The sequence below is a fragment of the Morus notabilis genome, unplaced genomic scaffold (assembly GCF_000414095.1).
Source record: "Morus notabilis unplaced genomic scaffold, ASM41409v2 Scaffold302, whole genome shotgun sequence".
Lineage (NCBI taxonomy): Eukaryota > Viridiplantae > Streptophyta > Magnoliopsida > Rosales > Moraceae > Morus > Morus notabilis.
This window is the reverse complement of record NW_010364886.1, coordinates 353,776-375,956: the sequence shown is the minus strand read 5'-3', so window position 1 is coordinate 375,956 and position 22,181 is coordinate 353,776. Positions and strand designations below refer to the sequence as shown.

The 22,181-nt window shown below is 35.5% G+C and overlaps 2 protein-coding genes across 3 annotated transcripts; both read right to left on the bottom strand.

The window, feature by feature from the left end:
- Window positions 1-4,011: 4,011 nt before the first annotated feature.
- On the bottom strand, window positions 4,012-7,725 carry LOC21402021 (pollen-specific leucine-rich repeat extensin-like protein 2). 2 transcript variants are annotated; one of them, XM_024171520.1, is made up of 3 exons: window positions 5,810-7,725; window positions 5,143-5,214; window positions 4,012-4,357 (listed from the first exon to the last, which is right to left on the bottom strand). In XM_024171520.1, the coding sequence occupies exons 1-2, from the start codon at window positions 7,631-7,633 to the stop codon at window positions 5,185-5,187; spliced, it is 1,854 nt and encodes a 617-aa protein (XP_024027288.1). In that variant the 5' UTR covers window positions 7,634-7,725; the 3' UTR covers window positions 4,012-4,357; window positions 5,143-5,184. The 2 variants fall into 2 exon arrangements, with proteins under 2 accessions (XP_024027288.1, XP_010105373.1); XM_010107071.2 differs by lacking the exon at window positions 4,012-4,357 and having other exon boundaries at window positions 4,819-5,214.
- LOC21402020 (serine/arginine repetitive matrix protein 2) lies at window positions 7,650-12,287 on the bottom strand. Its single transcript, XM_010107070.2, has 4 exons — window positions 12,051-12,287; window positions 10,096-11,390; window positions 8,509-9,559; window positions 7,650-8,342 (listed from the first exon to the last, which is right to left on the bottom strand). Exons 2-4 carry the CDS (start codon window positions 11,276-11,278, stop codon window positions 7,727-7,729), a joined length of 2,850 nt encoding a protein of 949 aa, XP_010105372.1. The 5' UTR covers window positions 11,279-11,390; window positions 12,051-12,287; the 3' UTR covers window positions 7,650-7,726.
- Window positions 12,288-22,181: the final 9,894 nt, after the last annotated feature.

The following is a 22,181-nucleotide window of genomic DNA, read 5'->3' as shown; positions in this document are numbered from 1 at the left end:
GAAAAATATTAACATTTTGAACAAAATTATTTTAATAAGGACAAATAGAATAAAATACTATTTTCATGGTACATAACTATTTGGACAAACTCGTTCGGTTTGCTAATTCGAGTTTAATTTGAGTTAAAATGTGATGTTGTGTGAGAGTTTTTTACTGTAGTAAAAAAGTTAGATGTGATTGTTTCTTAGAGCTTTTTACTGTAGCAAAACTCGAATTCTAAACTCGAATCAGTAAAAAGAACAGGGACACGTTTTCTTTCGATAGGTCTTCTCACAAAACACCCAATGAACTTTAATTTTAACTTTTTTTTCTCAAACTTTAGTAATTCTTACAAATTTTTCTCTTTTGTTAAATTCTCACTTCTGTTATTGTTATTGGCCGACATACCTCCAAGGCTCCTTAGGTGAAATAAATTAAGAGAAAAGTAGTGTAGTAAGAAAAATAACTCATACTGCCTAATTACACTTCTATTTAATTAAACGAGGAGGAGTTAACAGAATAATTTTGTGCTAAAAATGGTTTAACAACACATTAATAATATGTTACGTGCTATTTCTGTTAAAAATCTTAACATAAAGAGTTTTTTTGTTAGTTTTGACATTTCACGTGACATTATCTACTAAAAATTTGGTTGAGGGAAAAAATTTGAAAAAGTTGTTAAACTTCAGAGGGAAAAATATTAAAGTCCCGTTCACTTCACCGATTCGAGTTTAGAATTCGAGTTTTGCTACAGTAAAAAGCTCTAAAAAATAATCACATCTAACTTTTTTGTTACAGTAAAAAGCTCTCACATAAAGTCACATCTCAACTCGAATTAAAAACTCGAATCAGCGAACTAAACAGGCCCTAAAATTAAAGTTTATGAGAGGAGGAGGGGGGACATTTTGTGACATGCTCCATAGTTAAGGAAGAAAACGTGTAATTTGTCTTAACTATTATCAAGTGAGAGAGAGAGCATAAAAAGACAAAATAGATGAACCAAAAGTTTGAATACTGAATTGCAAGGGGATGAATAGTAAATGCATTGACTTTCTATATTGTTATAGATATATATTTATCCTTCTTGTTCTTTTTATCTGTGATCTATGTACGTAACTAGAGCCCAATCAATTTTCTAGGCGCCATGCGAAAGGTCTCGTGCATGAGTCAAATCATGCGAAACATTTTGCACCACATTTTTCCTTTTTCGAAACGTTTTTTTCTTCTTATTTTCTTTTCTTTTTTTTTTTCCTTTCATGTCACGCGCGCGGACCACGTATTTGACTAGTTATTTGTAAAAATTTGTTAGTTACAGTTTTAGGGCAAGTAAAAAGTCTTCAAACCAGCAGTACAAAATGCTTGACTTCATCTGGACAAGAGAGTTGACAGTTGGCAGTATAAAATTTAAATTTTTTAAATTTTTGAATAATTATGATATTTATGAATAAATACTACATTTATGATAAATATGATATTTAATGATCACTAAAATTGGTAGTCAAATTTTTTAATAAATACGGTATTTACGATTAAATATTATATTTACTAATAAATACAATATTTATTAATTACAAGCGTTGGCGGCCAGATTTTTAAATTTTTAAATAAATATATTATTTATGAATAAATACAATATTTATTGATAAATATGATATTTAATGGTTGTCATATTTGGTCACGAGTCGTTGGCGCCAACCGTGGTGGACTTAACTAAAGGGAGAAAGAAAGATGGTTAAAGGATATTTTTAAGTTTTTAATATTGTTGAAAGTCTATAAACTCCTTTCAAAAAAAATAATCAGGGCGTGTCTATAGTATGGGACCTTCTTTTTGTACCGGTAAGGTGAAATCCAAAGGTCTATTGCAAATCTCAATGATGGTCTATGTAGTCTCTACCATAGCGTATTGCAACCTAAACCCAATAATTTTATTTTTATTTTGAAAATCACAACAGAAAAAATGAATAACGATGCTTTGTCTTTCCCAAGTGACGCACCGTCACCCCCACCTCCACGGACCTACTGCCATGTCACGTCTCTAAATAAGAGTTAGTGACGTGGAGACTTATTTAAAAATTTAAATCTGTTTAAGAAAGTGATTAGTAAATAATAGTGTAAAATTTAAATTTTAAATCCAAAACATTCAGGTATTTTTAAACAAGCCCCGCTATGTAGAAGAAATTTAATTTCAAGAAAAGTGGTGAAATTTTCAACTAAACCAGTTCAAAACCTCACCCCTGGTATTATGTCAGGAATTCCCACAGGTTAGCATACATGAATATAAACAAAATAAATGTTGACATCAACCACAGTCTAGTAATATTTGAGTTTACAATCTATAATTTAATACATACCTTGAGATAAAAGGAAAGAAAATGCAATCTTCACTTTTCGAAGACAGATTCACCTCACCGGTAGAAGCTACCTATTCCGCACTACTCCTCGCGTCGTTTGGAGGGGTTTAATACATTTAAAACATAAAAAAATGAGGGGAAAGCCCAGTAGGATAAAACTTTATAAAACATAGTAAATAAAAGGTACTCACGGTCCGAAGACATACACCCGGAACCGATCATCCTTTTTTTTAGGAAAAAAAAAAGAAATACTTACGTAGTAGTAGCAAAATATTTGTCTAATAAAAATATGCAAAACCATAACACCACTGAGCAAGAAGTGGTAAAATGTCTGTATAATAAAAATGTGCAGAGCCATAACACCAATGAGTAAGAAGTGGAACCGTACGGGTTTAGGGTCTTGCCCCAATGATACGATTCCCATATCCCGATTTTTGAGGCCACACTGCGTTTTATCATTTCTTAAAATATTTAATTTTAAGAAATGATACTTTTAAAAATCTAATTTCCAACATCATTGGAAAACTTAATAGCATTATTCATGCTATATCCTTTAAAATCATTTTCTTTCAACATGTTTTAGAATAAAACATTTTCATTAGCCAAAATCATTTAAAGTAAGGCTAACAAGGATATGGACAAGAATATCTTACCTTTCGGATGTCAAACCTGAGCTAGCATTTCGTTCTTTTAGCCTCCGCTTCCCTTAAAGCTTTAATACTTGACCTTCTCCACTAGTTTATCACAAAAGTAATATTTTAGGAAGTATTTCTCATTCTTAAAATGAATTAAACTCAATCATGTTTAATTGTTTTCTATTAGTGTGCCTTGACTCAAATCTAAGTTTCACAAACGATTTTATAATCAATTTAAGGGTTCTTTAAAGATTGAAATTCAATTCATGGGTTTAGTTTCCTATTTAATTTCAGCTTAAAAATAATTTTTTAAAGAAATTTCAGCAACATGCCGACATAAATAAGAAAAATACCAAATATGCAATTCAAATTCAATTTTAAAATAAATTGTTCATAATCCATCAAAACTAGTTTCCAATCAATTCAACAAGTCAAATAAATAGAAAACCTCCAAATTTCATTCAATTCTAAGAACAATTGTTCAAATCTAAACCCTAACTCAAAATTATTCAAATCTAACCAAAATTAAACTTTCTCAAGCTTAAAATTCAAATCAAGAGTGGGTTTTAAGGGATTTTATCTCAAATTAGTTGACGGAACCTTGTTTCCCTCTGTTTCTCCCGTTTTCTATGTTTTTTTTTCTGTGTGTGTCTCGGCAGCAAGCCGAGAGAGAGAGAGAGAGACGGCTGGAAAGGGAGAGAGAGCTCGGAGGTGGTTGGCCGGCGTGGAAGAAGAAAGGAGAGAGAGGGGCGGCGGTGGGAGAAACCAGAGGAGAGAGAGGGGGGGCTGCGCGGGAAGGAAAAGAAAGGGAAAGGAAAAAGAAGAAAAGAAAAAAAGAAAAAGAAGAAAGAAAAGAAAAAAAATGGAAAAAGGAAAAAATGGAAAAAATGGAAAAAAAAAAGAAAATACACTAAAATTTAAGTGTATTTTTAAAAACTTTTGAAGTCAAATCATAAATATTAAAAATAATTTAAAGTTCCTTGATTAATTGTGAAAATCAAATTAGACACATTAATAACTCACAATTTAGCATAATTAAACATGTTTAATTCTGAAGGGCGTTACACGCCATCCCACTCGTCCACCGTGACTCCCAACTCTAGTGAGCCTAGCTTTGCTCCACCCAGATCCCCACGCCCCCAAGATGGATGTGGCGGTGTCGTCAAGGGAGGTGACGCGCGGTGGTCGGCGGCAACACCAGAGGTGGTGCTTGGACAATGTGGTATCATTTGTCTTGAAGAAGAAAGTTGTTTTTTTTTTTTTCTTTTTTCATTTATTTTTAGGACTAATCTAGGGAGATAATCTTTTTTTTTTTTTTTTGTTCATGTAAGATTATTTTGGACTACTGATTTTTAATTGGAGAGCCACTGCAGTCTGCAGATTCACCCTACCTGTAAGGAAAATATCACCCCTTGTCAGACTTTCCCAAAAAATTTTGCTCTGAACTACATGTTTTAAAAAATTATATAATAATTTACAAAACATCCTACTAAATATATTATTTCCTTCTTTTTATCTTTTTCTTAACGAGGAAAGAACAACATTATTAGGCTTTTCATAACAGCCAATTAGCGGCGGAACCACACTCAGAATTACAAAATTTTGAGTTTTACATCCTTTTTTTTTTTTTAAGAATTTCAGTTGCCCCAACTCAATATTACAAACTCATAGTTATGCAATCATTCAATAAAACTATTATAATTTTTTATTATTTTATGCTCAATCTAAAAATATTTTCCGAAATTTCTGAAAGCATACTGATCTTAAATAGTATGCTCCATTCATAGTTTCTATTTTTGGCATCAAACTTTCCTAATTATGTGTGGAAAGGAATGAAGAAAATACATGGAGATTTGACGTTTCGAAGGAACCTTTTTATAGATTTGCATCATTTTTTAGTGACAGCTGTAGACGACAACTCGCACAACAATGGAGCACCAAAAATTCTCTTGCTGAAAACCGTCATCCTACTCAGATGGGAATGCCAAAAAACCCTTTTTTTTTTTTTTTTTTTTTTGTAAATATATATGCCAAGGCCTAAATGTCTCCTACTTAGCACATACATGACTTTACAAAATATAGACATTCACTAAATCCAGTTGGAAAGTCCCCATATATCTCAAATATAAAGCTTCATAGACAGAAAATAAATCCAAAAGATGGGGAAAAACAGTACTTCTCAAAACATTGCATGCTGGGGTCGCCATGTACGCCGTTCTTAGACTTTGACGTACTTATCGACATAACCCTGTAGAACATTAAGGAAGACGATGATGCAAGAGCAGTAAGAATGTATAAACACATAAATGTATATTCTCTTCAGCAAATATATATTTACACACACAAACCCTTTCCCTCTATAACCCCACAATTCCAAAGCAAACAAGTATTACTAGTCTAAAATCTAAACTGGCTCTGGACATGATAAATCAAAGTCGACCAACTAACACTTAAAGAAGAGAACTTTGTTGCAAGTTTCTTAATTGGGAAGGGATTTTACAACTAATACTCAAAGCTATATAACCACTTTGTTATTCTCCTTATCATTAGAGCCGAGAAAAGTTTTGATTGTCTTGTCAGACTTTCTAGGCAACAAAGCTCCTGAGAGTTCTGATAACTGGAGAATCAGTACACTGCCAGGTCCATTCCATATAAAAAATGGCCATGCTTAAAGAACCTAAGTATTGGGCCAAAATGTAAAGAGTCCCTCATTTTCTTCTCACATATTTTATGCATTCACAGAAAAAAATTAAATTTTATCCCGATCAACAATTTCAAATTATGTGAACACAAACTATGTCTCGTCGAAATCAGGGAAGATATTAGGAAAAGAAGATTCTTACCATGACAAGTTTTGTCAATTTCCGCTGCTGTGAGTCAATATATTGGTTAATCTTTGCCTGAGACTTGGGCATCTGGTGGCCCTTCATGGCCCCAGATACCTTATCAACGGTCTTCTTGACTATGGTCTTGAAGGCCTCCTTGCTCATATTACCCTGACGCCATGATGGCTTCAAAACATCCTTCACAAAATCTGCAATAGCAATCTTAAAAGGCTTTGTTGATCGGGAATCCTTCTTCTTTTTCTTCCCGGGGGACTTCGTCTCAGTCCCTCTCTCTCCTGCAGTTGCTACACCAACAGGCTTACTTGGGCTCTCATTCTGAACTGAACCCACTTCCGCATCAGCTGTCTCACCGAATTCATCATTATCCATAGATGTAGTTGAAGCAACAGCGGCGACCTCATGTCTGTTCTCTTCCAAATCCAATGGCTTATAAGAACCACCATGCCTTGCCACTGAATCAGATTTGCTAAAAGGTTCTAATTTTCGACCATGATGATCTTTGCTTCTGGCATTGGATGATGGATCAATGCTGTCAAAAAGTGGATCATACTGGTCGCCACCAGCCCTAGGCAAGATCTTCCCTACAGCTTTATCAGAACTCGGCGAGGAAGTTGCCTGTCTAGATCCGAAGCTGCCAACACCTAGCCCGTCAACGGCAACATGACTTAAACCAGAAGTATCATATTGATTAGCAGACAGTGGACCCTTATCCTGACTGAAAGCAGTAGAGCTGAATTTGGAGCTAAGTGGCTTCTCAAATGTTGATGCATAAGGATTATAATGTGCAGAAATTCTTGGTACCCCAAAATCAGCATCACTAGATAACTGATTCCTGTCCAGAAGATCTGGTGGGTACTGAGGCATTGAACCGGGTTTTCCAGGAATACTCGGGCTGCTATCACCTAGAGGGTACTGCAGATGGCCAGAATCCAATTGCTTGTGCGAAAAAGGATGAATTTCGGAAGATGACTTTGAAACACCACCAGATAATGGTAGCATGCTGTTCGCAGATAACTCCTGAGAAGAAGGCACAGGTTGCTGGAGCAAGCTGCGATGTCCTAAAGAACTCGACGTATTCAAATCCTGGATAGGAGGATGTGTAAAGTGATCATCTCTCAAAAGACTAGGAGCTCCAAATTGACTTGTAGTGTTGCCTGATCTAGAATTTTCAATTTGCAAGTTTGGTTGATGTATTGAAGGGTAGGCTTGGTGCAGAGAATTGGAATACAATTCAGTAGGATGAGGCCTAACAGAAGTCTGAAAACCGAAATCATTCCTTGGAGGAAAGTGACTCTGCGGAAACTGTGAAGATACACCAGCCGGTGCAGTTTCTGTATTGAAACGCAAATCATAGGATAATTGAGGCGGTGGCGGTGGCGGAGGTGGCAAGGAGGTCCAAGAGGAATTTGGTGGTACTGAAAACTGTGGATGTTGACTGGCTACAGAAGCCTGGTAGGGTTGAGGATTTCCCACATGAGCAGGCTGAAGTGGATAAGATGCAATCTGTGGCATTGAGCCGTGACCCATAGGAAACTGAGCCATATGAGGAGCATTTGCACTTTGTGTATGTGGAAGGGGAGGGGGAGGGGGCAACTGCAAAGATTGTTGTGGAGTAGCTGGTGCAGAATAATTAAGAGGAGACAGCTCTTTAGGAGCTGGGAACTGAACGGGTTCAGATGAAAGTTCTTGTGATGAGCTTGTGTTGGGCAATGGCTGAGATGGTAAAATGTTGCTTGGAAAAGATTCACTATTAGATAACTTCTTTGGAGAAGTTAAGGTTCTCTGGTTTGGTGATTCATCAGATACAGACGAACCTTCCATCTCAAGAGATAGGGAATCGCCATTTTGGTCTTCTGTAACTGAAATATGGCTTTGAGGTTGATGAACTGCAGAGTTTTTCACCGAAGGATGCTCTTACCTAGAAGTATCAGCATATGAATCCTGAACATCAGCACCATCAACAAATTGAAAGGGAAAGCTATCAACTGATGGTGGCTGGTGAGACTCCTCCCCCAGAGTTTTATTGTCACAGATCTGAGGGTTTGACTCAGCTGGCGTTTCTTGAATTATTTGTTTCTCTTTCACTGTACCAGCTATCTCCCTAGGACTCTGGCATTTGACTGTGCCAGAATCAATCGGTTGACCAGTGGGATCCGAAATAATAGACTTCTGAGATTTCATAGCAAGATCTTCCTTTTTCCAATCAACTTTTCCATCTTGCATCTCTTGATTATGGGCTTCATCACCAGCATGCTCCGGAAGTTTTACAGAGGCAATATTACTCTCTTTCTTTGTCTTATAACTCGCTGTACCAGATGGAAGTTTGCCCCTATGGTGCCTCGAAGTGTCACCTTTCTGAACTTCATGGTGCATGAATCTACATTTGGCTCCACGGTTGCACCTGCCTCGAATGAAGTCAAAACATGGTGGAATGCAAGCCCTGTCTGATCTCAATTTCTCACCACTCAATTCACATGCACGCCTATATATGGGAGATCGGCTCCTGCTTCTTCGGCTCTTAGGTGACCAGCTGAAATGCATCAAGAATATTATTTGACAGATCATACTCGAAAAAATGACAATATTTTTTCCTTTTTCTCAAAATGATAATATTAACAATGAAGATATTAAAATAATAAAAAAAGGGGAAATCAGCCACTCAAATAGAACATCAGTAAACAAAAAGCGGTTGCTACCTGCGTGATCGGCTTCGCTTCCCTTTTCTCCTCCACGAACTCCTCCTTGTTCTCCTCTTGTCTAGAGGGGATCGGCTCCGACTCCGACTCCGATTTCTACCTCTTTTTCCTCTTTTTTCATGCCTGCCAGTATACCCTAAATCAGAGTCACTGTCACTGGAACCTTCTCTGACCAATCTCCCAAACTCATCCACTTTCAACGAAGCTGACTCAGACTTTGCCTTTTTTGCCTCATTTTCCTTCTCTGTCTTGCCCCTTTTAGAGATAACATGACTATCTGCACCGTCCAAGGCAACTTTCTTCTGAAAATCTGCATGAGAAGAAACATCTTTGGTAGAGCTTTGTTTTCCAGGGTTTCTATCCGCATATCCATCAGTTCCAGTTGAGATGGATGCTCTACCAGTAGCTTGAACCTCTCCCTGTGAAACTGGGGAACAGGCGGCAACCTTCTGAGACAGGTTGGATTCCAATTGCCATCTAGACCGCCTTTTTGACTTTTCAATACAGTGCTGACTCTCCCATACCATATCTGTCTCAACACATCTTCCAGTATCTCTACAGGGACTTGACACATCTGCTCTAAGTGATGGCAGAATCGAGGGACTGATGTCTTTATGCAAGAGTTCATCATCATTTTCAGAGTGGTTGTCAGAAGCGTAGTCTTGAAGAAGTCTAATTGGGCTACGACCTGTGATAACCTCAGGAACCTTCTTTGAATTAAAGGCTTCAAAAGCTACAGAAGCACCGATTAAATTCAAATTATCAGGTAGGGGGGAAACAGTTTTCCTTAGATCGCCATCCAAGGAGCATTCAGCTGCACCAACTGAATCCTTGACCTGACTGTGGTCTCCCATAGCAGATCTTAAACCTTCACTTTGTTTGAGCAAGGGTCCACATGAAAGATTTTCAGAAGAAATACCCCGGACCAGGCTATGTTCTGGTGAAAGTTTTGGTGCATGTAGCCGGTCTTTCACAACACGTTCTTTGATGTCAAGTAGAGGTTCAGTTGAGTGATTCATTTCTTGGTCTTTATCAAAGAGGGTTATATCATCTTGCAAGCACACATAAAAAATTTAAACCAAATTATTAACGTTCTGCCAACGCATAAGTGTAGTTTAATAACGCAGTACACTCTGTAAAATAAGTAAAAGAGTTTTGCTTGAAAAATTAGATAAAATTAATGAACCAAGACTAAACTTGTTCCCGAAATCGCCAATAAATTTTCAGTAAAAGAAAAACAGCATCCTTATAAACTAAGTGAAATTATTGTGTGTGTGTGTGTGTGTGAGAGAGAGAGAGAGAGAGAGAGAGAGAGAGAGAGGTTTAACAGAGCACGACACTTTACAAGAGAGACGGCCAAAGAGAAACAATATGTACGTAAAGAAAAACCCCTAAAAATGAAAATAATTAAAAAAAAAAGGATGGATAAAGGAGAACAAAGAATAAAATCGAGCTACATGCTTTCTGGGAGATAAGATAATATGGCAAGATAAATGGAACATTAGATAAGAGTATTACTAGAAACACATAATGAGGAACTACAATAATGTCAAAATAGTAAAATACCAGGGAGAAAATGAAACTAACCTTCCATCTCCATGTCTGAATCCGTATTTGATGTGCAACCAGCTGAAGCAATTGAAGCATTAGGCGGCCGCAAAGAATCCATTTGCAAAGGCGTTATTGCTCGTTCACTTTGTTCTTCGTGAAATTTATGTTCCAGAAGATATTTCTTCTTCAACCAGAGAAAATACTCATAACCAATTGCAGCTTCACTTCCAGGGTCACCACCAAACAGAAACTTGTACTCTGGATTCCCATATTCACTTTGTCGAGTCACATCTTCTACATCAGGGCCATTCTTTGCAATTAGCAGGCACAAATCTTCAATTCTTTGGATAATTTTCGCTTCTGTTCGCTTCAATGGAAGTGGGGGAAGATTTAGCAGCTCATTTCCATTAAGTGATGGAACACCTCCTGGTTGAGATCTCACTTCACTGCAACGTCCACCCTCCAAATTTTGGGAGCTTCCATGCACAGATGTATCATCTCTGACCTGATTGATAGCTATAGCTTCATCACCAGAACTAGGAGCCCTCAGTTTTGATGTCGAAAATGAGGGATTGGAAGACAATGGTGGAGACGGTGGAATCGGTGACGCAGAAGATGGCGGTGGAGGTGGGGCCATGGAAGAGACATGAGATTCTCCCGTTATTGTTTGTACAGAACTTCCATATGCAGCGGGAGTGAAAAAACTAGAGGTGGTAGGGAGAGGGGGAGGTGCAATATGGTTATGACCCTGCACTCCACCAGGATATGGTGGCGGCGGGAAAAATGTAGCTCTATATGATGTTTGTCCCTGTGACTGAGGAGGAGGCGGCAACGCTCCATGAGTTTGTGGGGCTTGTAACATTTCTGGGTGAGCAGGGCCATGTGAAAGATGGGGGCTATGATGCACAATTTGGGCTCCCATGTGTACTAAAGGAGGTGGGTGTTTGTAAGATTCACTTGCATTTGATGCCCGAAGAGGAGGAATTTGCATAGGAGGACCAGGGTGAACAAATCGGGGAGGGGGAGGAAGACCATGCTGGTATAAGTGAGGACCTGGCTGATTCTGGGGTGGTACAGCAGGCGGAGCCTGCTGAATTAGAGGAGGGGGTCGGGCCTGAGACCCTTGTTGGAATTGGAGGTTCGGAGGAGGAGGAGCTGGTTGGTGCAGTTGGTATGCAGGCGCTCTGGGCGGCTGAGGACCATAACCTTGACCATACATTGAAGATGGTAAAACTTTATAAACACTTCCAAATGCTAGTTTTTTACCCTCATTAGCCCAATTCTCTCAGGTTTGGTCTTCAACTCAAGCTTCCATGGAATTCGCGGAATTCCTATGAAACAGTTTAGAATTTCGCAAGTTTATACACCTCTACAATTTTTTTCTCTCGTTCATTTGACATTAATAGAAGAAAAGTATGCTTCAAATAAAGAACGTCCAATAAATATGTGCAAAAACTCCATCTTGACAATACAAAATAGTGGCCTAGACTAAAAAAAATATTGATAAATTTCAACAAGTGAACACAGTAAGTTACAATCAACTAAACTGCAGTTAGAAAACTTTTCAAGTGTTATTTAAACGATCAAGCAATCTTTAACAAAACTAAAAGCAACAACAACAAAAAAAAAGAAATGTAAAAAGAAATTTCATTAAGCATACATGTTATATATATATATATATATATATACAAACTAAAATCGACTCTTATCGCTCACACGGTACGAGAACCAGTTTCCAAAACTAAAGATTTGCAAACTTTATCATTCAATTCCGTACCAAAATCTAACAACAGGTGAAGGAATTAACAACGGCCATTCAATGAAAAAGATATAAACTAGAGGAAGAATCAACAGAATCAAAGTCTACTACGTCACAGTAAGTTCAAATCCCCATTTCCCTCCTCAGTCACAGTTATTTTCCCGGCAACCAAACAGCGCACATTCATTAGACAGTACAAAAGCTAAATCACCACGAAATCCGCGAAACTTACCAAAATGGAAGAATGAATTGGAAGTCGCCGAATTTGAGAAGCTGAGGGTAAACCCTACTGAAAATGGGAATTTGAGTTTTTTTTAGGTTTTTTTTCTTTCTAATTATCCTAGAAAGAAAGAGTGAAAAAAAGAAGCTTGATAAACCCAAAGAAAAAGAAGAAAGTGGTTTTTTTTTTTTTTTTGATAGAACTGGTCGTTCCTGTCTTGTTTGTACTGTAATGTGAGTTTTGGGTTGTTTCGGGTTCTGAAGGTTCTAACTCAGCGTTGAAGTGAAGAAGAGTTTTTATTTTATTTTATTTTATTTTAATTTTTCTTTTTTTCTTCTTTGTTATCTTTATAATGGATCGAACCCAGCACGGCCAAACTCAAACCTTTAAGTTGGCGTCTAAGTTAATTTAGAGTTCGTTTAATTCGCTGATTTAAATTTTTAATTTGAGTTGAGATATAATTTTATGTGAAATTTTTTTACTGTAATAAAAAAATTAAATGTGACTGTTTCTGAGAATTTTTTACTGTAATAAAACTCAAATTCTAAACTTAAATTAGTAAAATAAACGAAGTTCTAATTATGTTATTTAATTTAGCGGATCGAGAATGACCGCTAGGTCAAACCATTAATAAGAGAAAGTCTTATCCATTGTCAAACAACATAATTAACACATATAAACAGTAAAAAAAAAAAAACTAGAATTTGAGATATGCAAAATATGGAAAAAAAAAAAACAATAATACCGTAAGTTTTTTTCTATCACAGATACTTAGATCTATTTGTAATGGTTGAGATTTCAATAGATATATCAAAATACTGTAAGATAAATGCTTAGTTGGTAGAGATTATTAGAGGCTAAAATGAATTCTCTAAATAGCCACAACTAGTTTGTGGTGTTTGGTAAAAACAAGAAAAAATATTTTTAAAATAATTTTTGAGTAAGTTGGGGCCAAAATCAGAAGCAATCTTTGGGATGCTTCTGATTGTAGATTGTGCGGCAATCTACAAGCTTGGTGTAATGAAACTTTCGTTATTCCCCATTTAACATTGTTGAATGAAAAAATCTCACACCATTATCAGGTGTTGTTCTCTCTTCTCTCTCGAGTTCTCTCGTCTCCCTCTCTGCTTTCCCTCTCTATCTCCCCCCGAAATCAAGCTCTTCTCTATTTGTTCTCTCATTCACCCTCTGTGCTTGACAGGGTTTTAATATCTGCCTGCGATTGAAGTTTTGGCGGACTCTCTCTCCCTTCTCTCGGTCATATATGGCTGTGGTGGTTAGGGTTTTCTGATTGTGGGATTGTCGGTTGAAGCTCAACAGATCCAAGAGTATCGCCGCTGTAAGTACTCGACTGATCTATTTAAACTGATTTGGTTAGGTTTTCACAGAAATTTTTTGCTATGGCTGCCTTTATCTCCATTTTGCTTTTGTTTTCACCGTAAGTGTTTTTTTTTTCTTTATTCGATTCTATCAACATGTGGGTTAATGTTTGTTCCAGCTTTATTCCGTGTGTTATCACCGGATTGTTCTCTTGATTGATGGATTTTGGGGAAAAAAATTCATTTTTTTGCTTTGCTCTATATTTCCTGAGTTTGGGGGTTTCCTGATCTTGCGGGGTATTGTGTTGATTTCCGAATCGAATTCGGATGCGGAAGCGTGAGAGGTAGCGGATCGTGTATAATAAAAATTTTCATAAAACCTTTGAGATACTCTATAGATTATATTAATTTATGCACGAATAAATTAATTACATTAATTTATTTAATAAGAACTCAATTATGAATTATACCTGGCAGCCGATTAGGGTGATAACTTGAGTTTTTTGACCACGAACAATCATTACTCTAAAGCCTTGTGTTTAGAAAACCAACGTCTTCCACGTTAATTCCTAGAATCCATGAAGACGTGTGTGTGGGTACACCTAAGACAAAACGGGTTAGAATAAATACTCAAATTTCCACAAACACTAACGCATGCACGATGTGGAATTTTTGGAGAAAAATTTTTCCTTCCCACACTAAGAGAATTTCGGCCACACTAAAAATAATAGGTCAAAAATTGTGTCTTATAATTTTCTATCATTCTGTTATTTATAGAGTAGAAGTCAAACTTCTAAAAGGAATCCAATCTCTACCTCCAAGATAAAGCTTGTTAATTATCTCCTATTTGAATTTGAAACAAAATCTCATATTTTATTTTATCTATTATGGATAGCCACCTATAGAGGAGTTTATCCTTGTGTGGCGCCAAATATAGATAGGGAAAAAAAAGAAAATCATCATTTATCCTACAGTCCAATTTTGACTCAAATTCCAATTTAAGTCAAACTTAAATTAATTTGAATTCTAAATTGAACAACTTATCAAATAAGTTTAAATGGATAAATCTAAATGTGTTCAACTTCAAATTTAAATAATCTCATTATTTAAATAATAATTAATTCTCAATTAATTATTTTTGAATGTTTAATTTTAGAATTCTGTAATTCTAAAATTCCCATTTTGCCCTTGTGTCTTGTAGAATTACTAGGACGGCACAGGGGCTAATGGACCTATAATCCCGAGCTCCAATAAAATTAATAATTAATTAAACACTTTAATTAATTAATTAATTCTATTAATTCCAATAATTACTCCACCATAAACTTGAAATTCCACTCTCAAAATTATAGACATAAATTACTTCTAAACTGTGAAGTGTCCATTTGATATAGTCACTGCATATAGATTAATCCTCCATAAATAATTCATAATTAGAACTAGGTGAAATCCGTTAACCTCTCTAATTATATCTTCATCCTTGAGTATCATTGATTCTCTAATGGATAGTGATTTATAAAACACATTCATGAACCAGAACGCTCTTACTAATCCAAGTACCGAATCAACACTCAAGAAAATTATTTATCTCTTTTTTTCTCAAGATGGAATGGATTCCATCTTGCATAATAACATGTCCGGGTACCTACTTCATCATGTCTCTAAAATATAAGAAATAGGATTCAGGGTCTTGAAATCCGTACTGAATAAATCAAAAGACACAAATCCATAAATAGAAGTTTGTTAACAACTCATGATTAAGATCATTCTATATATGACCATTAGTAGACTCAATTAGAATTTCTATACTTAACGAAAATTATTAGAAATTCATATTGTGTCTATATCCCTGTTCCACATAATCTCATTATGCGTAATACACTCATTCAATATCTTGCCATATTAACAGTGCGGATAACACCGTTCCATTCTAAATGGAAATGACATGTATTAGTAATGTTTTAATTAAAGATTCCCAACTTTAATTAAATTTATTACGAACATCACTTTTTGATTATTATCCTTAAACATTATCCTCTCGCATACAACACTTATATAAAATGTTTAAGGTTACATAAATAATCACAGAATTTTCATTTGGTATTCATAAAATATTCACAATTATATGTACATAAAATGATGAATAAACTCTTTTATTAAATAAATAATAAATATCTTATTACATCTCATTCTTTTATGACATTATTCCCAACATATTAGTGGGGGGTTTCCTAATCTTAGGGCGGTAGCGCTGGCGGGTTAATGGGTGGGAGATTGAGGGGAAAAAAAGGGAAGAAAGTGGTGGAGTTTGGAGACAATTGCAAAGTAGAGAGAGAGATAGAGATACAGAACTTTGATTACATTTCCTTGAATATGATTATGGAAAACAATAACAAATTGATTCTTGTTTTTTTTTTTTTCTTTTTTCTATTTTAGAGTAAGTTGACATTTCAGGGGATTGTGTTTGTGTTTTGTAGGTATATGTGTGTGTGTCTGTATATATATGTTTGCAAGAAGTTTTTTTTTTTGGAATGGTGCTCTGTTATTTGGTTGGAATTGTTTTATGGATATGGTTATTTGGTTGGAATTGAGTCTTTTTTTTTGTTCTTTAAACGATGTTGCATTTCTGAACGCCTTCCAAGAAAATGGAAGTGAAATTAATCCATTTTATAATTTTGGTAAGAAGTGAAATATTTTTCTTGCTGGAAGTGTGAAAAACTCAATTTTGAGTAAGCAATATTGTATAGTTAATGTGTGTTTAGCCATTCACTTCATCTTCTATGTAGACATATATCCCTAATTAGAGATAAAAAAATAATATGCTTCTTATAGTTAATGTGTGTTCCTTCCAGAGCACCGGAGATTGTTGGTGAAAAAATTCAACCTGTGTTTAGCATATCTGGTTTTTGTAATTGGTAGATAGTTATTTCAGTTACTAGTTGGTCTTGTCAGTTAGTTGTTCTTTTTGTTTGTCAATAGCGTTATGTTCATTCATTCATTCGTTTTTTTCCCACCACCAAAAACTGTCTGATTGGTCTGAATGAAGCGATTTCAAGTGTAATATTTGCATCTCCGAGATGTGCAGATGTACCGGAACTAATGGAAATCAGGAAGCATTTAATGGCAAAATATGGAAAGGAATTTATTACTATAGATATCGAATTGCATCCAGATTGTGGCGTAAATCGTATGGTAAGTTTGTGCATCTCATGCAACTTTCATGGATAGTTGTTATATGAAAAATCAGTGTGAACAAATAATGGCAGTAGACGCTGGAAATGTAGAAGTGTAGTTTATTGCTAATTTTATTGTCTGCTTTTGCAGTTGGTGGAGAAATTATCTGCCAAGGCACCCGATGGTCAGACCAAGCTTAAATTCTTAATTGCAATTGCAGAGGAACATAGGGGTTGTTCTTTTGCAACAAAACTCAGAAAAAGTTTAAACTCAAATTATAATTTTATTCAAGTTCATATTCTTTTAAGTTCCAACTTTATTCAACTTTACTCAACTTCATTCAAGTTACAACTTCAACTCAAGTTATAACTCAAATTTAACTCAAAAACTGCACTCAAGTCACACTCCAAAAGAACAACCCCATAGTTATTGCAGGTGTTTTCGTTTACGAAGCAAGTTATTCATTTATAAAGCAAGTTATTTGTTTACGAAGCAAGTTATTCATTTATGAAGAGAATCAACTAGAAGATAATGTAGAAGAAAATCATGTTTTACTATCACAAGAAATGGATAAAGTACAATATCAAATTGCAATAAGTTTAATAAGCACGATTTAATTCTTTTAATGCCTCTACTAGTTTTTAAACGTGGAATGTACATTTTTATTATATATGTTGATTACTCACTAATACTCATTTTTGTTATAACTATATTGTGAATAAAAAAATAAAAAAAGAATTAATTATCTTATTGTTAGAAAATTCAGAATCATAACATTATATATTTTTTAAGTTAAATAAGTATTTCTAAATATAAAAAATAATTATATATATTTAAATTTCATATTATGTCTATTTTGATCATTTTAATTACACACAATAATTCAATTTCATAATTTACTAAACATAATTACACTGATTTTAAAATTAAGACAGTTACTATAATTATAATTTACCAAACACTCTACTATTTTTTATTTATTTATTCAATATAATTAAAAGTAATTTTTTTAAAATTTACAGCACCACTAAATTAAAAGGATATTTGGTACCTAGATTCGTTTCTTAATTCGAATCATAGTTCGTGATTCGTTACAATATTTTTTCTCATAAAAAATATATGTAAATAAAAAATAATTTTAATTCATGAACCAAACGTCGTCTAAGACAAAATCAGGTAATTAAAAAACATTTTAAGGGAAAAAGAAAAAAAAGGAAAAAAAAAGCTTTCCTTCGCGAGAGAGAGAGGTCGCAATGGAGTCCGAATTCGCCGAAGAGGGCGGGCGGAGTTGTTGTTCGATTCCGTCGCTGAAGAGGGAGAGTGACCCCCTCCGCGTGATGGCGGCCGTCGATCGCAACAAAGGACAGAGAATTGCAGGTTTTTGGTGGCTTGTGATGGCGTTTTCCGACAAGGTCTAGTGGCGGGATAGTGGGTGCAAAGAGGTCTGTGTTGATGCCCGGTGGTGGTTATTGACAACGCGCGGTGGATACTGAGGTGCGAAGATGGTTGGATCGCGACTTATAGGCAGTGGCAATGGCGTTTTCAGCTGAGATTCGACAAACAGACGGTTGTGTTTTGTAGATCGGCAGCCAGAGAACCGTTTGGTGAGGATACAACTGTCATCAGATGAGCAGTGATGCGTGGTGGCGGTCAGAGGCGAGTGCGCGGAGTGTGGCCGACGGCGAGAGATTTTATTGTGTATTTTGGCCTCTTTTTTTTCTTTTTCTTTTAAAAGTGTTTTATCATTTTTTTAAATTAGATTAGAAAGGTTACTATTGAATATGGTTGTGTGTGTGTTTTTTTTTTTTTTTTTTTTTTTTTTCCGCTTCCATAGAAACGCGATCAGGAGCCATTGATATTCATTCGAACGATTTGAAAAAAAAAAAAAACAACGTTGTCAATACCTTAAAGAAGAAAAATTATCATTCTAATAATTTATATTTTTCAACTTCATAAAGGTTAAAAAAAATATCTACGTACGTGAACTCAATTTTGGGACATAAAAAGATGATTATTCCCCATTTAATCTAAAACATTATCAAACTAAAAACATATAACGGAAATAGTAAAAAATATGTCAATATGAAAAGTTTAAGAAAATATATAGGTCAACTTTTAGTTATAGAAATTAATAGACCGTAACTTGTTAAGTTATGGTTTATAACCAAATAAGTTATGGATAAACTTGTCAAGTTATGGTTCATAGCCAGATAAGTTATGGACAAAAACTGTGATTTATGGACAATAACTTGTCAAGTTATAGTTCATAACCAGACAAGTTATGGACGAAAACAGTAATTTGACATATTTATTAATTTATGTAAAGTATTGGCCTATTAATTTTAATTCATCTCAAGTCTTGGTATATTTCCCTCACTTTCCTAGCATATAATTCTAAAAGCACATAAAATTAAAATTTTATAACCAAAAATAAAATAAATTTAGATATATTCTCTCTTCAAATTTATTTAAAAAAAATGTTTTTAGACTTAAAAAATATATCAACAATATAAAGATCTCTAACGAATACCTTTTATTTCTATCTATTTATTGATATCAATTTACTTGTTTAAGAAAAACCAAATATTACAAGTTAATTTGGGTTGTTTAGTTGTGTTTGTGTCAACCCATTGAATCAGTTATTATTAAATAGAACAAGTTATTGATTATTCTAGAGATGTAAGAATAGACCGGTCTGGCTCAACCTGACCTATTCTCCTTAAGTCCACGTGGGCCATGGGCCGGCCCGATCCAACCCACTATTTTAGTGGGTTGTGTCGGGCCGGCCCATGAAAGACCAACCCTCACCTAGACTAGCCCACGGGCCAATTTTTTGTGGGCCAGACCATATGGGTCGTTACTAGGTCGGCCTATATGAGCCCATCTATGAGTGAGGATGGGCTGGCCCATCTTGGCCCATCATGAGTTTGGATGGGCCAACCCATCTTGGCATGCATTTTGTCAATTTTTTTGTTTTGTTTTTTTTTTAAATATTTGTTTTTGAACTTCTAAAAAAACAAATATAAAAATATAAATAGTTAATGAAAATATAAAAAGAAATATTTTATTTATGTATGTCTCATTAAAAACCTTTTGAAGGGAGGAAACCAGATGAAACAAAACCTAGATAAAAATAAAAGAGTACATTTGCAATAATTGCACATAAGATGTTTATAAGATTATTAAATAAATACTAAAAAAAACACATAAAAAACATACAAATGATTATTATTTATAATTACCACGTACAACTAGTGGTAGTATCACAAATGTATAGTATCACAAGTAAACATGTATTAAAAGTTGGGCCAAAATGAGCCTTGGATGGGCTGGGATGGGCGGGCCCATTGTGTGCTTAAACTGGCTGGCTTGACCCAGGTTAAGTCTGGTCTAGTCCATGAATTTTCATGAGCCGAGATATGTCAACCCAGCTCAGCTTACTAATAGGAAAATAGTAGAAAATAAGCCAATATGAAAAGCTTAAGAAAGTATATAGGCCAATTTTTAGTTATAGAAATTAATAGGCCATAACTTGTCAAGTTATGGTTCATAACCAGATAAGTTATGGACAAACTTGTCAAGTTATGGTTCATAGTCAGACAAGTTATGAACAATTATGGACAATAACTTGTCAAGTTATGATTCATAACCAGACAAGTTATGGACGAAAACAATAATTTGGCCTATTTTTTAACTTATGTAAACTATTGGTTTATTAATTTTAATTCATCTCAAGTCTTGATCTATTTTCCTCTTTTTCTCCTACTAATATTGATAGGTTAAGTCGTGCCTTAAACAATGTCGTGTCGTATCAGTCCAATACTGTATCAGATGGGCCTGGGTTGGCCCACGGGTTGCGACCCATAGTTGCATCTCTACCAAAAGCTCTAGGTTGACATTACCACACCTCGATAAAACATCCACGAGTTGTTCAATTTCACCACTTAAAAACTGATTTCCTGGCAGATCTAAAGATTGCAAATTGTGAAAGCAACCTTGTAAAGCAACAAGCTGACTAACAGGGCTTATGAAATCACAGTAACGTAGATTAAGGTGCGTGAAAGTTGCGGTGTTAATCCACCACGGAAGAAATGAAAATGAGTTGTCAAAGTAATTTTTGTTGAGATCAAGGACCTAAACTGAAGTGAGATTTATAGATGATGGAAGAGTTTGGGCAAAGCTATCAAGTTGACAATAGGACGAGTGAAGCTCTAAAAGTGAAGGAAGCATATTAACAGCACCTTGTAGCTAATGATTTGATGCTTTGTTAAGATTCGTACCTCTCAGATTCAGATATTGCAAAGAAGAGAGGTTAGGAAGCCAATGCAAGTTTTCTACGCAAAGGTGATTAGAAGCGAAAAGATAAGCACTATGAAGTGTTGGGTAAATTCGGATTTGGGAGGATGAAAAGAATAGAGAATTCAGAAAGAAGGGTTTGAGGCGTATAGGAATACTTTCCTTTAAGGTTTTATTTGCCCTCACTTCTCAAAGTTTGCTAACGAGTTCTAAATGGCAAATTACCCCTAAGATACAACAAACCCTTGAACACAATATCCAGCAAAAATATTGAGTTCCAGAACAATGTATATCAATCTGTATTTTCTGTAATCCATCATATAAAGACAGGGATGCATGCATCCTCTTTAAGTGTTACAACCTTTCACATAAAGATACCTTTTCAATTTGATGGTTATCTTTTATATGCTGATGCACTTATAACAATAGTTATTTCTATTGTTAATAAGTGCTCAGATATGTGAGAAAACATATCACAAATAGATACAATGGTTCGAGACCTTTTCAGATCACTAAAACACACAAACACATTTTCCGTCGAAGATTTGCGCTGCAGCGCTCAAATGCGCGCTGCTGTGCGCTGCAGCGCGCATACCTAGCAAAACAGACCTGAGGGTCTGTTTTGCGCAGGCTGCAGTGCCCAAACGCGCGCTGCAGCGCACGCTGCTGTGCGCTGCAGCGCACGTGCCTAGCAAAATAGACCCGAGGGTCTGTTTTGCGCAGGCTACAGCGCCCAAACGCGCTGCAGCGCGCACTCTTTCGCGCTGCAGCGCGTGCTTGCGTCAGCTTACTCTTCCCGAATGTGTTTTAATCTAATTTTGTGATATCAAGATTGAGAGATATATTACAATCTCTCTAACAATCCCCCACTAGATTGTAATATTTCTTCAGAATTAACAACGATAAACACATACGTACATGAAGGTATCTTTCGATTTTAACTTTTACTTAGTGACTATACTTCAAAGTATTCACAAGACAATAGTGTGCTTTGCATTAAACTTTGTCTCTTAAGCAAATACCGGAAATATATCACATATGTGTTATCCCAGATTTCAAAACTGTTCCAATCGTTTAGCACTATTCCGGCCTTGTGCTCTATCTTGGATTCATGAACATTTACAAGACTAAACCAAGGTCTTGTTAGGAACGGCACCATTCCTCATGTTCACTTAGGTGAAGTTCGAATTATATCTCTAGCTACTAAGAGACTCGAACTTCATTAAGAGTTAAAACTCAACCTCAACCACGTAGCTATTTTTGTATCGATATCCGGGAAGGGACTAATTAAAGTTCGGTGCTAACCCGGTCACATAACAATAATTTGTTCTTACCCATTTAACTATGGAATAGC

What these genes read in the sequence shown, in the direction of transcription:
- LOC21402021 (XM_024171520.1), bottom strand. Translation starts at nt 7,633, where the DNA reads ATGGAAGGTTCGTCTGTATCTGATGAATCACCAAACCAGAGAACCTTA. An exon ending in AATTGACAAAACTTGTCATG is followed by an intron (nt 5,215 to 5,809) that starts GTAAGAATCTTC and finishes AATGTTCTACAG; the next exon opens with GGTTATGTCGATAAGTACGT.
- LOC21402020 (XM_010107070.2), bottom strand. Translation starts at nt 11,278, where the DNA reads ATGTATGGTCAAGGTTATGGTCCTCAGCCGCCCAGAGCGCCTGCATAC. An exon ending in TTCAGACATGGAGATGGAAG is followed by an intron (nt 9,560 to 10,095) that starts GTTAGTTTCATT and finishes TGTGCTTGCAAG; the next exon opens with ATGATATAACCCTCTTTGAT. An exon ending in AAGCGAAGCCGATCACGCAG is followed by an intron (nt 8,343 to 8,508) that starts GTAGCAACCGCT and finishes GATGCATTTCAG; the next exon opens with CTGGTCACCTAAGAGCCGAA.